This window comes from Camelina sativa, chromosome 19 (genome assembly GCF_030686135.1).
Source record: "Camelina sativa cultivar CO46 ecotype springtype chromosome 19, ASM3068613v1".
NCBI classification, from domain to species: Eukaryota; Viridiplantae; Streptophyta; class Magnoliopsida; order Brassicales; family Brassicaceae; genus Camelina; species Camelina sativa.
This window is the reverse complement of record NC_141898.1, coordinates 18,013,080-18,029,878: the sequence shown is the minus strand read 5'-3', so window position 1 is coordinate 18,029,878 and position 16,799 is coordinate 18,013,080. Positions and strand designations below refer to the sequence as shown.

At 36.0% G+C, this 16,799-nt stretch overlaps 2 protein-coding genes and 1 pseudogene across 2 annotated transcripts; 1 reads left to right on the top strand and 2 right to left on the bottom strand.

The window, feature by feature from the left end:
- Nucleotides 1-3,644: 3,644 nt before the first annotated feature.
- LOC104766707 (heat shock protein 60) lies at nt 3,645-5,384 on the top strand. Its single transcript, XM_010490644.3, has 6 exons — nt 3,645-3,827; nt 4,045-4,149; nt 4,377-4,505; nt 4,624-4,723; nt 4,818-5,084; nt 5,176-5,384. The coding sequence occupies exons 1-4, from the start codon at nt 3,795-3,797 to the stop codon at nt 4,678-4,680; spliced, it is 324 nt and encodes a 107-aa protein (XP_010488946.1). The 5' UTR covers nt 3,645-3,794; the 3' UTR covers nt 4,681-4,723; nt 4,818-5,084; nt 5,176-5,384.
- A 1,046-nt stretch (nt 5,385-6,430) lies between these two features.
- On the bottom strand, nt 6,431-15,742 carry LOC104767994 (laccase-10-like; annotated as a pseudogene).
- LOC147920739 (uncharacterized) lies at nt 9,417-12,206 on the bottom strand. The gene is made up of 6 exons (XM_087501495.1): nt 11,476-12,206; nt 10,913-11,045; nt 10,524-10,811; nt 10,213-10,440; nt 9,741-10,125; nt 9,417-9,631 (listed from the first exon to the last, which is right to left on the bottom strand). The coding sequence occupies exons 1-5, from the start codon at nt 12,012-12,014 to the stop codon at nt 9,742-9,744; spliced, it is 1,572 nt and encodes a 523-aa protein (XP_087357621.1). The 5' UTR covers nt 12,015-12,206; the 3' UTR covers nt 9,417-9,631; nt 9,741.
- Nucleotides 15,743-16,799: the final 1,057 nt, after the last annotated feature.

The following is a 16,799-nucleotide window of genomic DNA, read 5'->3' as shown; positions in this document are numbered from 1 at the left end:
TATTCGAATTGGTAATGGTGCTCCAAGTATCACGCATTTCCAGTTTGCGGACGAATACTTATTCTTTTGCCGTGCAAATAGGAAAAACAGCCAAGCTTTGAAAGATATATTTGACATCTATGAATACTATTCTGGTCAAAAGAATAATACTTCCAAATCAATGATCACCTTTGGCAGTCGAGTCTTCGGAAACACTCAAACTCGACTGAAGACAATTTTAGATATTCCAAACCATGGAGGAGGAGGCAAATACCTTGGTCTCCCTGAACAGTTTGGTCGCAAGAAGAGAGAAATGTTCTAATATATTGTGGACAGAGTGAAACAACGCACCTCGAGGTGGACTGCAAAAAAACTATCTCCTGCAGGTAAAGATATCATGTTGAATTTAGTAGCTCTTTCTATGCCAGTCTATACTATGTCTTGTTTCAAGTTGCCACTAGGAATTACATCCGAAATAGAATCTCTTCTAATACAATTTTGGTGGGAAAAGAATTCAAACCAACGTAGCATTCCATGGATCGCCTGGAAAAAATTACAAACACCAAAGAAAGAAGGGGGCTTAGGATTCAGGGATTTAGCAAAATTTAACGATGCCCTTTTGGCTAAGCAGGCCTGGCGTTTAATCCAATATCCTAACTAGCTCTTTGCACGGATCATGAAAAATAGATACGATAGAGATGAGTCTATTCTAGATGCAAAAGCACGAAAAAACCAATCATATGGTTGGTCTTCGATCTTAGTTGGATTAGACCTCCTAAAGAAAGGATCACGCTACATTGTGGGGGATGGTAAAACTATACGTTTAGGGGTAGATAACTTTATAAACACACATCCACCTAGACCAGTTCACACCATAACATCACAATCCCCCATGCCCCTAGAGAGTGTTATCTCCAATAGTGGTGGTTTTAGATCATGGGACACACAAAAATTATCTTCATTGGTCCAACAGGCAGAGCAAGATTTCATTCAAAAAATTTATCTCTCTCAAGAAGAACAACCTGACAAACTTATTTGGAACTATACACGTTCAGGTGCTTACACGGTTAAATAAGGATACTAGTTTATCACACACTATCCTTTCGACCCAGGAGTAGCACCCAATATACCACATGGATCGGTGGAACTAAAGAACAAGATTTGGAAACTACAACTTCTTCCAAAGATAAAACACTATCTCTGGCGCATTGTTTTAAGAGCTATACCAACCAAAACAAGACTGCGAACAAGAGGCATGAATATTGACCCGTTATGTCCAAGATGTCACCAAATCGAGGAAACCATTCACCATGCATTGTTTTCACGTCCTTTTGCCCAAATGGCTTGAAGAGATTTTCAATTACTTCTTCTCTAAATATCAATAATCTACCATTGACTGCAGAGGATACTATCACTCAACTTATATCTTTCTCTTCCCAGAATGACAATACTTTCGATTCTATCATGCCTTTTATTCTACTATGGCGTATGTGGAAAGCAAGGAACAACCAGGTTTTTAATAACTTCTGTGAAAGTATATCTAAAACAGTTTTACAGGCGAAGTCAAACACAAAGGAATGGATTACAAATTTAAAACCTTTGGTGATCAAAAAGACTGCATCAAGAACGAATAACATCACTTGGTTACCTCCAAAACATATGTGCCTTAAATGTAACTTTGATGCAAGTTATGATATAAACACTCAACAGGCAATAAGTGGCTGGATTTTTAGGAATCATCAAGGTGAAGCTAAGGTATGGGGTGCAACAAGACTAAGTCATGCTGGATCACCTTTAGAAGCTGAAACAAAAAGTCTCCTAGTTGCAATACAACAAGCCTGGATATGAGGATACCATTTGGTGGTTTTTGAAGGAGATTGTGAAGTCCTCATCAAATTGGTTAACGGTCAAATCTCAGATGCTTCCTTAACAAATCTCCTCAACGACATAAGAGTTTGGTCTTCTAAATTACACAAAGTTTCCTTTGTTTTCACAAAGAGAGAATGTAATAGAGTAGCACATGTCTTAGCTAAATTTGGATGTACTAATAAGCAATATTACTCTAACTTTGTATTAACGCCAGATTGTCTAATTAACACTCTCTGTAAAGATTTTCCTTAATCAATATATATCATTTGTGGAAAAAAAAAGTCTACTGTGTGATCTAGAGTCTCTGTAGATTCGACCCCTAGAGTATTACAACTGCAAGGCTGTTAGTACCATTAGGGTATTACAATTTGAGCATATCTCTTCTCTCGTCGAGGTCATAATCTCTTTATATTCAAATTAAACTCTTTGTTTGTCGCTTTACTCTTATTTCCGCAGATATGGAGTGGCTTGGAACCAGTGAGCTCTATCTGTTCCTTAGTGGCCTACGTCCACAATGTAAGTCGTCGGTAGGATCATATAAATGAAGTCAGTAACAGATATGAATGGAATCATATTAGCAGAGATCATATGAATGAAATCATATTAACACTGATGTTATTTTTGGTAGACATGGTTAAGGGTTTCTCAGAAGCTTCACACAACAAGTCAAGTGGTCCTAGGTGCAATCGGGGGTTATGTTTACTCCACCTTATGGTATGTAACTTGGAATTCACTTGTTCTTGAAGCCTTTACCTCATCATTCTCAATACAAGTAGCTATCTTTCTGGTTGTTGCTATGTTTGCTACTTAACTGGTTTACAGATGAAAGACTGATAATTATCAGTACTTAGAATGTATAAGGAATGCATTTGTTTCTTCTTGTAATTGAATTGAGGTGAGGTTTGGATCCAAATTGAATGGACTGATGTTTGCTTATAGTCCCTCAGCCATCTACTTTGGTGACATGTCACATGTCACGGTTCTGATCATTTTAGTTTGCCTTCCATTATATTGTTGGTTTTAATTTGCTTTTATATCCTTCAAGCAAACAAACTGCTTTTAAGATGACCCATTATATTGTTGGTTATGCTAGCACTTTGATCTCTTCTCTTATACTTTTTTACTCTCTCTTCCACAATTAGTTGATCTTCCTCCTATCAATTTGCTTATGCAGATAATATTTTTTATCTTCAAATAATATTTTTTTCGAAAAATAAGAACTCCAATAAGAAGTCTACCAATGGGGAGGATAATTTTAATTAATATTTTAAAGTTCTTATTTTATAAAAAGTACATGATATATTTTTAAACAAATATAAGAGACTCAAAAATATATACTATCATTGGACTTGCTCTTAGGGCTTGTTTCGGTTGTCAATAACCAATATTCCAAAACCCCGGTTAACAATAATCGGGAAACCGAACTGTATAGGTGAATCCTACCAAATTAAAACAAACCAAGGCAGATAAATCTAACTGAACCAAATCAGAGCAAAAACCGAAAAAGAAAGTATAGATGGCCTTCTCATAAGCTAAATCCGAGTATAATTTAGGTGGGCTGTCGACGTGAACTTGATAAAGTACAAAAGAAAGATAAACCGAGTTGTAATTAGCAATGGTTTATTAGTTTGACCCCAATCATTAACGTTGTTAGACCATTTGGAACTGTGAGATCCATTTAATTTTAGGATTTAAAATTTAAATCAAAAATAGTACAAAATAACACTGGATACTCTTTTTTGGAACTTTTGGATCTCTTTTTTTTTTTTATGTTTTAAAACACCATACGTGTCACTGTATTGTTGGATGACGCAGAGCTATTAGGAAAAAAAAGCATTTGGCCCGTGTTTCTCTCTCTCTTCCTCTCTCTGTGTCCGACAAGCCTTCACGAAATCGGAAGCCAATGGAGGATAAATTGGCTCGTCGGAGTCTTCTATCCACCGGAGATGATGGTCACGATCGGCGATGAGACGTTCAGGGTGAGCAAATCCGCGATTTTCGTTCAGCAAATTAGGGTTATTTGAATCAATAACCAGTGTCTGTATGTGTTATTAGGCATGAATGTGAGATTATGGGATCCAACCATTGGGTTTACTAGGCAATGAGGGATTGAATCGATCTGGGTTTTTTTATCTTCAAATCTATTTGCTGTATCCCGATTTTGCTAACGGTTTCGTTGTTGTTCTTTGTTCTCAGGATGAGCTGGAGCAGGAACTATTCAGCCTAAGAAAATTAAGTTTGGTGTTGAAGCTCGAGCTTTTGATGCTTAAGGGTGTTAAAGATCTTGCAATGGGTCCAAAGGTACTCTTGTTGTTTTCTATCCTACTCTACTGTGAATTGATTTGGACATAAATTGGTTAGGAGGTTTATGTCTATTGCAAAATCTGTCATTTCCTTTAGAGACATGTGATTTGTGTGACCGGTTTATTCTATATCTTCTTTTACTCTTGTATCAGTTTCTATTATCTCAATAACAGTTTGATCTAAGCATCAATGTGACTGGCTTTTCTGTATTTCTAATTTTGAAGGGACGTAATGTTGTGATTGAGCAAAGTCGGGGTGCTCCTAAAGTGATAAAAGATGGTGTGACAGTTGCCAAAAGCATTGAAAAGCAAGAACGTTGGTGCCAGGTTGGTTTTGAGGAAAGATGTGAGCAGGTTGGTTTTTCTCATAACACCCTGATCACTTAGTTGACAAAATTTTATTATTGATAATCACATGAATTGAAGATGTAAAATAGTCATCCATCTAATTGTTTTGTATTGCAATTAACAGATTAGGTCAGCAATTGAACTGAGCACCTCATATTATGACAAGGAGAAACTGCAATAACGGTTAGCTAAGCTAAGCTCTCTGGAGGTGTTTCAGTTTGAAGGTTAGTCCATTATTAATTGTTTCTGTTGTCTCATAATCATAGCAGCCTGGTTAGTAAGTGTCGTGTTATAAATTCTGGAGCTAATTGTGTGTAGATTGGAGGAGTATGTGAAGCTGAAGCTGGTGAGAAGAAAGACAGAGTGACAGATGCTTTGAATGCCACTAAAGCAGCTCTTGAAGAGGGAAGTTTGCTAGGTATGTCTCCTCTGGTGAAGAAATAGTATCATCATCGTCATCAGGTGCTTCTATATATATACGATACGAGGGTCACAAATTTGTCAGCAACTAAAAACAACATCAACACAGTCTCTTAACACTTGTTCTTCGTCTTCCTGGAGAACCATCCGTGTATCTCCGATCAGGTTATCTTATCATCCTTCTCTCTCTCTTTTTCAATTTTATCTCTCTCTTACTCCGTCGTTGATGATTCTCATATGTGTTGCTTGCTTCTAGAGTCCCATCGATTCATCTCTGGTCCAAGCAAAGACGACGATTCTCCTGAAGGACGAAGATGCTATTCAGCAATGATATTTTCATATAGTATTTCAATTTAGTATTTCTTAATCATATAGTATTCGTACATGTAAAGATAATACGAAGAATGTAAGTGTCGGGCGCGCTCTCATATCGTTAAAAGTTTATAATATTAATGTCTCACAGCACCTCATGTGGACGGTACCACAGCTCCACTTCTAGCCAATTATATACTGGTAAAAGTATAAAGCAGTGCAACCAATTATTATAACCAACAGTAGTAAAACTCATGTAATTTTTCTTTCGGAATGATACCTACAAAAATATCTAACTGTTTGCAATACACGGTCCAATGGATCACGATAGACGGCTTAATTCACAATACATTAATTTAGATTCAACCTTGGTACCCAGTCCAACTTAAATCGCTCATGAATAATGAAAGTTGGATATTTCGATTAGACACAAAAAAAGAATTATATAATATTAATACACATAGTCAAGAGGGGGTAATAAAATGTGGTAGGGACAGGATGAAAGGGATCGAACACAAAATTTAAAGTCGCATAGTGTCACTCACATGCATGATGAAGCGTAAAACTGTAAGTGTCATCTGCTGATTAGTAGCAGACACAAGTTTCTGTTCGACAGATAGTGACTTCTTCTTGGATACCATATTTAGCAAGATTCTCTTACTATAATTAGCAAATTACTTATTTTTCTGTCAAACTTATTACTCTTGCTTCATTTTATTTCATTTCTATCGATTTATTACGAGTATTCTCTTCTTTCTTTTGTTAAATTGAAAATGCGACATTGCAACCACTCAATCGAATTCAACGACAGATGAATTCTGCGTTGATAACGACTTTTTGGAAGAAAAGAAAGTAACCTCTTTAGTTTTGTTTTTAGTTAGTTTATCGTATCATGGGTAGACACGTTCTCTTTAAACTTTAGTTGATATTAAGTTCGAAATATTATTTGCATAAGTTAGAAACGTTATTATGTGTTACCAACTAGCCGATCACTAACTTCAGTTTTGTCTTTAAATTAGTTCTACAAATTTTTTGATCCGGATAATATATATGTTTTTTCTAAGTTTCAGTATGGTATTACGTTTTGAACTTTTTTATTTTTCTTTTGTTTGGGGATTTACTGCATGTATTAACAACAAGTGTTTAAAATTTAGGACAAAGTACTCAATTTTTCAGCTGTAAAAAAAGTTGGTGCGTCAGAAAAAGACGTTTGTTTTCAACCTTTCATTAAAACGCTAACACAATCATACAATGACTTTGTTGACAATTCGCTTGAGCATAAACATATCAAATTTAAAAAATGTGAAGAAAAGAATTGATCGAAATCATCAAAAAATAATAATGGAGTTTTCAACATTTTGGAAGATCACTTGGAGGAGGAAGAATTGACTGGTTTGGGCCTTTACCATTTTCAGCCAAGAAAGCCATCTTCAGTCCCCATGTTGTGTGTACCTCTAAATGGCAATGCATAAACCAAATAGTCAAATTGTTACAATGTATGAAAATGACTATTTGAATTAATATAAACCATTTTCATACATTGTAACAATTTGATTAATTATGGATATTACTATGTAATATGTACTAATACTAGTATCATATTTGATTTTGTTAGATAATTAGACAAAATGTACCTCCATTATCTTTTCGGAATCTGATCGTCGCCCAACCACCAGAAGGTACACCGATGGTGTTCCTCTCCACCGGATCAACAAGATTAAACTTCTAATTAGGATCTTTCTTGGAATTGTAATTCCCAGTTCCTAAACTAACCACAAAGAAGTTAAACGGCGCCACATTGCCGGTATCTTGCAAAACAACTTGCACTGTTGAATTGTATGGAAGCTTGTAAAGCTTTGTAGCCTTCATGGTTGCTAAATTCAAAGGCGGTTTTCCGGTCAAATCGAAAAACTGTCTTGGTTTACCAGGGAAATCGGTTGTGTATACTCCGGTTAGGTTAAAGTAATGCGCTTCAAGCAAAGCTGTTGTAGGCACGACGACACGTGAGAAGTTTCAGGCTTTACAGCTGTGACACCGGTTGTTTCCTAACCCAACGGTAAACAACAGATCGTGATCAACGGTGATCGGAACGTTAGCCGGATACGTGTTTGAACTGAGACTCCGAAGAGAACTGACGAACGAGTTTGCAACAGAAGTAGCGTTTTGAGGCGGCGGCGAAGTAGTTTTGGTGGGTGTGGCAGAGAGCGTGCCAGAGTAATACGGTAGCGGTTGCGGTGCTGTTGTCGACGGCAACGACGGCGGAATCTTGGAAAGGAGTGGCGGGGATCAGGTATTGGCCAGATGGACGAGCAGCGGAGACTAACGCGGTTGTTGTTTCACCAGATCGATTAGGATCGTGTCGGTGTTGAAAGGTTTGACGTAAACAGCGTCAACTTCCACGACGGTAAAACAATGGCCGGCGATTTTAAAGAAGAGCTCTTCGTTCATTGCTGCGTTTATTAGTCGTAGCCTGTACGTTTTCCCGCTTTCTACCGCTAATTTGAAATTACCTTTGTTGATATATAATAAATAATATTAGATCATAATTTTATAGTGAATTCAACTTGCTATATTAATCAAAACATATGTAAGTTTGCTTCGAAATCGAATTTATAAATTTACCTTGAGACGGACAATTTGGAACGAGACTGGGATGGCCGTTAATGACATGAGCATATGAGATATTAGACCATGAGTACTCTCCTGATTTCTCTTTTATACTTGCTTTTATACTTGGTGAAGCACTTTGAGCAACCCTTAAGAATCGCGACGTGGCTCATTGTGAATGGCTGATCAAAAAATATAAAAGAAATTTTTTTTTTCTCCTCATTTTTGCTTCTTTCTTCCCCGAGTCTGTCTCTTCTCATCACACACAAAACAGCGAATCGCCACCATTGATACAGCAAACCGGAAAATCAGTGGATTCGGCGACCTACCTCCTTCTGCGACATCGACGGCTGCGGTTGCTTCTGATGGCTCTTATGTGAACGGTGAGGTCCACCGGGAGACGAATCAGACAAAGAAGGTTTGTATTCTCATCACTTAATTATTGATCTCGTTGTTAATGTTAGGGTTTAGGTAAAATTCGATTTGATTGTGAGAGTGGGTACTGTTTGATGTTTAATTGGTTTGTGATTTTTATGGAGGGTTTACGGGTTGGAGCTTAAATCGATTATTTGTCTGATTTACGACAGATTTCCTTGTGTTGTGTGAGGTTGAAGCTTTGTGTTTTAGATTGTAAAGGGATGAACTGTCTTTGTGTTTTAGATTGTATAATCATGCTTAAACTCTCCTAGTAGAACAAACAATAACACTTTACGATATGGTGCTTTACAAGACAGTGAACTTTTGTTGTATAGGGTTTAACCGTTTCTTGTTTTTTTTGTATTATGATATTGGTTGTTTTTTTAAGTCGATTTTGTTTGTTTCATCTTTTTATTTTCATTGTAGAAGATGGTTACCTTCGGGAAGAAGCTCAAGGAACGGAGCATTCAAGAATGGCAAGGGTAATTTCTTTATATACTATTCGACACGGTTATGATGTTTATGCTTACTAATGTGAATCATGGTCTCTCTCTCTTGTAGATATTACATCAATTACAAACTGATGAAGAGATCTAGGTGAAGCAGAACAGTCCTAGTTCTGGTATTGTCTTTATCTCACAACTGTTGTCCTGTATTTACAGTGGTCTCACTACAAGAAAACAAGCCAATAGCGACTACACTATTAGTCATTATTTAGTCGCTAAAAGGAGTGTTACGACCAAATTGCGACTAAAACCTGTAGTCGCTAACTGAGAGTCGCTAAAATTTATAGTCGTAATTTTAGTCGCCAAATGGCGACTACATTACGACAATCTTTTGTAGTCGTAAATCAGTCGTAAATCAGTCGTAATGTAGTCACTAAGTTAGTGACTAGTTTACGACTACATTAAGACTATTTGTATAGTCGTAAATTAGTCACTAAATGTAGTGACTACTTTACGACTACTTTACGATTATGTATTTAAATAATATTACATATAAATATTTATATTTATATTATAAATATTTATTTTGATTTATCTTTAATTTTATATTTGAATTTTGTTTTACAAATTCTCTTTAATTGGATTTACATCTAATTCTTATATTTGAACAATTATAAAAATAACTACAATTAATATTACATAAACAAAACACATCTTAACAAAACACATCTTAAGTATCATCATATTCATTACAACCCAAGTTCAAAAGATTAACAAAAAGAAAGAAACATCATATTCATTACAACCCCAAGTTCAAAAGATAACAAAAAGAAAAAACATTGATCAAGAAAACAACAAGAAAAGCTTCTTCCAATCGTTTCCCAAGTTAGCTTCGTCTGCTTGTATCCTTCTCAAATCTGGAATTGATCCCTGTTATAACACAATACCTTAAGGTTCTGTCAAGTTGAAAAAATGAAGGTACAAAGAAAAAGAAATGATCCCAGATGATTGTATAAGATGAGCTAGAAGTGAAGAGTACCTTAAGCAGATGTTGATGGAGTTGGAGTTGTCTCTTTAGCTGAATGGCTTGCAACAAACTTCTGAAACCGCGGATCACATTCCCTCAGAAAATCTTCCACGATGGAGAATTGGTCAATCTTGCCGTTCTGGGCAGCAATAACTTTGGATTGCGCAGCAAGTTCTGCATCACGCCGCTGCAGTTGAGCAGCCTGTTCTTCATCATGCGCAGCAAGCCGCTCCAGTTGAGCAGCCTGTTCTTCTATCATGCGTTGAGCTTTCTTCAACTGTTCTTCGAGAGCCACAAAGGTAGTTGAGCCACATGCTTGCTTATGCGTTCCATCGACAAGGCAGTCCTTGAGGCTTCCAACTCCATAAGGTGTTCCTCTTGAATCCTTCTCAGTGGACTTGAAAATAAGAGAAAAGTGGAGGTTAGAAGATGACAAATTAAACTCCAAGACTATAAATGTGTATTGGTTTTTTAAAAAAGTTACCTCCAGGAAAATTTCTGTATATTCTTCTGTTGTGAGGTCCCGTGGCCGTGATTCTCCATCTGACACAGCAAAAGACTCTGCCTCGAGCTGAGACAACCTCTCTTGAACAGTCTTCTCATATGTCCCTGCAATCTTTTCTGCCTTCCGATCAACATATGTACCATCAGGCTTTGTATGTGCCTTGATGAAAACCTCACCAAGTCGGACTTCTCTTCCCAATTCCTCAACCTGCAATGTTATAAGAGATTAACTTTAAAAAATAACAGTTAAGTAAGAATAACAGTTAAATAACAGAGTAAATAACACTTAACCATTTCGTCTTGAAGCTGTTGATAAGACTTTGGCCCTGAGAGGTGGACATGAGGACCTAGGCCGTTACGGTCAGACATACGGGCCTGAGAGTAGGTTTTACTCTTTTGTTGTGCTTCTTCAGTGTCCCAGTAATCCTCCATCGTGCTCCAGAGAGTGTCTCCAATCCAGGTTGGTTGAACTCGACTAGTCCTCACATTGCTAACCATGTCTTTGATCCGCTTTTGACAGATTTTCTCAAAATAAGCTTGAACAGTTCCGGTTATCAAAGGATCCCAGGTGTGGGTTTTCTAGAAAAAAGGAGCTATTGTTAGTGAAAAGAAGACATGTAAAGCTATGTGACATAAGGCTTATTGTAAGTGAAAAGAAGACATGTGACATATATCCTTACCGCGAACTCAATGAAGTATCTCTCTTGTTTGTCCCGCGGCACACATGTCCAGCTGTAGAAGGGACCTTCGAATTTGTTTAGAAGAATTTTAGTAATCTTCCGAACAAGTTTTGACCCTTTGTCACGAGTAAACCTCGAAAAGAAACAATACAAGAGGCATCAGTTAATGAGTCAAAAGAAACAATACTTCAACCAGTAAACATAAACAATACTTCAACCAGTAAACATAAACATGAATCTCAATACACAAGCAATATATCATAATACACAAGCAATGAATACACAAACATGAATCTAAAGACACAATCCTAAAGACACAATAAACCAAACGAAATCATAATAAACTTACTCTCGTTATCATAATCACAATCCTAAAGACACAATAAACCAAACGAAATAAACATAAACCAAACGAAATAAACATGAATCTAAAGACACAATCCTAAAGACACAATAAACCAAACGAAATCATAATAAACGAAATAAACATTGACCTACAGATTTCTCTTCTAACATTCACAAAACACCATTACAAAAATAACAAAAAAAAAGAAAAATCATACCATTGGGTGTTCGGTAAGGGTGTGGGAGAGAGGACCGTGGTGAACTTATCCCGACCTGGCACCACAAGCAGGGCATTTAGAGCCCGAACCACGTCCTCCTGGAGCTCCGGCAACACCGTAGAAGTTTCTTCTTCGAAGTTGTTGCCCTGGGACGATGGATGCGATGGATGACTACGAGTCTGATGACTACGAGCCTGAGAGCGTTGAGCTGGAGAAGGCGGAGAGTCATCTTGAAGAGTTGCATGAGTCGCTGGATTGTAGTTAACTTCTACTGAAGGAGACCGGCGTACTTGAGGTGGAGGTTGGCGAGTAACGGAGCCCTGAAATAGTTGTTGAGGCGGAGGATAGTCCCGGATCTGGGATTCCGTTGAATGTCGTGGCAAAATGGGGACTTCATCAGGTGTCTGCTGCGTACGAGGAGCTTGGACTGCCGGCGTGAAGTCGTACTGACTGGGTAGATTAGTATGTCGTAGTCTTGACCCTCCGGGAATCTGAGAATGATTACGATCGAGTTTTCTCTTTCTTCCTCGAGCAGGCATCGTGTGATGATTGAGACAAGAGACTGAGAAGAGAGATTGAGAAGAGAGAGTGTCGATTGAGAAGAGAGATTGAGAAGAGAAAGACGATTGAGAAGAGAGAGTGTGAAGAGAGACTGTCGATTGCGGCTTTAGGGTTTGTCTCGAGGAACCCTTGTCTCGAATGAGAAGAGATAAGAAGATTAGGGTTTTTTTTTTAACGGAATGTTAATGGATTTGGGCCTAAATTGGGTAATTAACCTAGATTTGGGCCTAAATTAATGCAATGACCTTAAACAAAAAAAATTTCTAAGTTCAATAATTCTATATATAACTAAATTTAATAATTTCTAAGTTCAATAATTTCTAAATTCAATAATTTCTAAGATTAAGAATTAATTTATAAGTTTAAGATTAGAGTTTATAATATATTATTCTATATATAATTTCTATCTTAATTATAATAATAAATCTTCACATAAATTATTTTAGTATTTATTAATCCTTAATGAATATTGAAACAAAAAAATAAATAAGGAAAAGATTCTATATATAACCAATATAGATGCTTTAAATAGAGCATATTCATAAGTACAAATCCTATGCAAATATTGTTTGTGAATAAAAGTAAAAAAATGATAGGCTTCTTAAAAAATGCATCGAACGGATGCATCATAACTCTTCTACCCGAGAGACATCTATTGTTCTTGCAAACACTACATGGACAGAAAAACTTACCGCCATTATTCTGAACTGTATCTTGGCTACTTCCAAACGAGAATTGGTCCAACCCCACTAATTCGAATTCTAATGAAAAATTTCCTGCCATTATATATATATATATATATATATATATTGTGTTTTTTTAAGAACTATATATATATTTTTTTGGAGAAAATAAAAGTTTTTATAAAGTCAAATTTTTTTTTTGATCTACATTTTTTTTTGGGGAAGGAAAGACAATTGTGTTGGCATGAGATGACAAATGGATGCAATTTGTTTTTAAAGACTACATCTATGCCACTAATAGGCGACTACTCAATATCAGTTGGCCCCCACAGAAAAAACACGTTTTTTAACTGTCTTTTATGACTATTTGGCGACTACGCGGTGACTGTTTAACGACTCGCCGAATGAGTCGTAGAATAGTCGCTAAATTGACGACTATATTACGACCATCTAATGTGGTCGTAAAGCAGTGACTGTTTGGCGAGTAAATTACTGTAGTCACAACATAGTCGCAAAGTGGTCACTATCTGGTTGTTATTTTTGGCGACTACAAATGTAGTCGCTACTTGTAGTCGCTAATTGACTGTTTTCTTGTAGTGTCTCTCTTTAGAATCAATAGATGCCTTTTAAATGGATCTTATATGCTATATTGGATCTCTTTGTCTTTGGTTTTACTTGAAAGGAGTTGGAATAAGGACAAAGCACACACTTGTCCTATAAAGCAAAGGAATGTTACTGTCTAGTAAACTGGATTTGTGTAACAACTGAAAAGGCTTGTATTAAAAGGGAAAATGCCCTGAAGAGTAGATTCACTTCGATGTTAGCTTTTGCAGGTGGAGGACTTGCAGAACTTGGCAGTCCAAGTTTTACCCCTCATATGCTTACAGTAAATGCCGGTGAGGTATACCAAGCGAGAGCGGAGGAACTAGAGGCAGATCTGGCGGGATGAGTGTATCCCTTGCTGGACCTGATGGTCGTGACAACAACACAAGCTTCTAACATCTCATTCGGTGGATCAGCGGAAGATCCAAAGGCTAGATACGGGCTCAACAAGCCTGTTGTTATTCAACCACAACTTTTCGCATGAGCCAAGTACTAACACAACGAATCTGACATCGAGGTTCCAAGCTGATGATTTGATGGAGTGACTTCCCTGACATTGATCAACCATGATCTTGATTTGATGTCTTTTGATTTGTTTAGAGTGTAATGGTATTTTTTTTTTCTCAGATTGTAGCTGGTTTTCGTAAACAGAGATGTGTAGTTGCAGCTATGTCAAAAGTTATTATAATTGGTGTGTTCTCAAACTCTCTATTTCAATCTATAATAATATAATATGTTCACTGAACTAGCATATTGTGTATCTAGGCTACTTTATAGTTTAATGTACTAGTAGTATATGTATCAACACAGTAATACTATAAGAATACTCTTTGATCACATATTTCATACTATGGAAGAGAGTTTACAAATAATAGATCGATAATTATCGATCAAAGTTCCATCACGGATAAGGATCAAAGTTCCATCACGGAGAAGGAAGCGGAACTTCTCATATCGATTTATCGTTTTCTACACGGCAACAAATCTAAATAATATGATGGGCAATCGAAATGACGTTCAAGATGCACAAATGCATGATCGTTTGAAAAAAAGACTTGATTGAGCATATTTGGCAAAAATTTGGTGCAATCCAACAAGAAATTTTATTCCGAATTTTGTAAAATATGTTTAATATTCTGAATTTTGTATCTTATGTTTAATATTCCAAATTTTGTAAAATATGTTTAATATTCTGAATTCTATAAAATTTTATTGTTTTCTATTTAATGTAATATAAATTAAATAATTTTTTTATTCATGATAGATTAGTAAAATTTGATAATTAATTAATAAAATTTAAAGAAAAATTATTTAAATGATGAGCAACCTTCTTTAGGTTACTCTAGTGGAGGGATGATTTTGTTTAAATTCTAAGTGGATTGCTTTAATTATTTTAGTATTAATTATATGATTAATTAATCCTTGAGCAATTTGAGATGGGTGCTGGAGTAATGATGCTCTTAGGTGCTAAACCGGATTTTAATTCTTCGTTAACAACCATTTCGGTAACAGATTTCCACCACTCACCCTATAATAAGAATATCAAATTGTTAACCAAATTTTTTAATGAAAATTAACGCTTAGTATCATAATTAACTGATTGTAATTAATTATTATGATAATACGCTTAATCATAAGGATCTGATTGTAATTAATAATAATACCTAGTTTGATGACTTCTTCTCTGTGTGGTTTAGGGAACGGGTAAGGTAGACCCGGTTTAGGTAGAATCACGATGGCACCATGAACCGTAGTTCGGAGCCAGAGAACATGTGCATGCAACCAGAGCGTACCACGTTGCCCCGTGACCGTACCGTAAAATTGTACATGTAGCTATGACCCGGTTTGATTGGACATTGCGTTATGTAAGCAGGTCCGTCACCCCAACCGGTTCTAAATTGTCTTATCCCATGCCTTAAACCAATATTTTAGGTCGATTTGGTGAGTTTCGAAAAAATAAGGGATGAAAGTTTTATATATATGTTTCTTAAAAAGTCAGGCATGCTCACCAATGGATAGAGACGTTATACTTGACGTTGTTAACGACGTTAACGAGAACTGTATCGTCTTCATTAGCGTAAATTGTTGGTCCGGGGAATTTACCGTTAACGGTAACGATCTGCTTCGTCGAACAGAGCCGCGTTACTTGTTTGGTTACCACCTGTACGTAGTATTAGATAATTACGTTTTAGTACTCTTTGTTTGATAAAATCCACACCAAACTCCTACACGTTAAAACCTTTAAAACGCAAAGGCCATGCACTATAATCATCAGCTATTACTATGGCCAAATGACTTGTCTTATATGGGTTCTATTCTTGCAGTAAGGAAGCACTAAGAAGTAAAGTTTACCGGACCATTGAACTACCTTGTACGAAAAGGTGGTCTTTGGATACAAAGTAAGAATCAGATGATGCCATAACAGAGCGCTTGATCTGTATTTTAGTCTTGATCAGTTATCAACCATTGACATTGTTAATTTAGATCCTAGTGTCTTGGAAATCCCTAAGGAACTGGTCGCTGCTTTCTCGTAGACTTCCATATGAGACTGAAGAAAGTGTTAGTTGATTAGATGTTGAAATGGTTTTTAGTTCTCTTTCTGCTTACCAAACTTGATGTCTGATTGTGATCCGTTTAAAAGGAGTGTTCATCTGACTTTGTGTTTTTGATTTGGCAGATTGAATCATTCCATACCTTTTGCTACCGTAGATGCTTTATCTGGTGTTCATCATGCTGAAGTACCGAGCTTTGGTGCGTGTTTACTTCTCAGATTGAATTTTGTATTTGGTATTTAAAGCTTCTTACTAAAGCTGCTGATATGTTAGTTTGATGAGTTAATTGTTTGATACATTTTTCAAACATAATTACGAGAATGATACATTCACTATTTATAATTAGAGAAACCCACATGTGACACTGTTAGTCTGTTTTTCCTTCCTTTTTTTACATTCAACAGTCTTATTAATTACATTTGCTGCCATTATACCTTTTTCTCCATATTTCTTGATTTCTCAAATAATTATTGATAAAATTTTTTTAGAAATCTTCTTAGATACACAAAAATCTATATTTTTTCTTTATAATTTGATATGAAATTTGTTTAATAATTTTTAAATATATTATATACATCTTTTGTATTCGTACACATTTTTAAGTGTACAGATGTGTGTACACATAATTAAGTGTACAGATGTCTGTACACCTTTTAAGTGTACAGATGTTTAGACACAAGTGTACAGATGTAATTTTTACAAAACCATTGCAGTACACACATTTGAAACCCTAATTATCAAACAAATTACATTTGTACACTTAATAATGTGTACAAACATCTATACACATTATAAGGTGTATAAACATTTGTACACTTAAAAAGTGCACGGATACAAAAATGTAAAAAATATTTAATATTGTTAAATAAAATCATCAAATAAAATGCATATCAAATTATAAAGAAAAAACATAGATTTTTTTATG

Coding starts and splice junctions, on each gene's coding strand:
- LOC104766707 (XM_010490644.3), top strand. CDS start 3,795: ATGATGGTCACGATCGGCGATGAGACGTTCAGG. Junction 3,828..4,044: donor TCGGCGATGAGACGTTCAGG/GTGAGCAAATCC, acceptor CTTTGTTCTCAG/GATGAGCTGGAGCAGGAACT. Junction 4,506..4,623: donor TTGAGGAAAGATGTGAGCAG/GTTGGTTTTTCT, acceptor TGCAATTAACAG/ATTAGGTCAGCAATTGAACT.
- LOC147920739 (XM_087501495.1), bottom strand. CDS start 12,014: ATGCCTGCTCGAGGAAGAAAGAGAAAACTCGATCGTAATCATTCTCAG. Junction 11,046..11,475: donor CCCTTACCGAACACCCAATG/GTATGATTTTTC, acceptor TTTCTTTTCGAG/GTTTACTCGTGACAAAGGGT. Junction 10,441..10,523: donor AACAGCTTCAAGACGAAATG/GTTAAGTGTTAT, acceptor ATAACATTGCAG/GTTGAGGAATTGGGAAGAGA.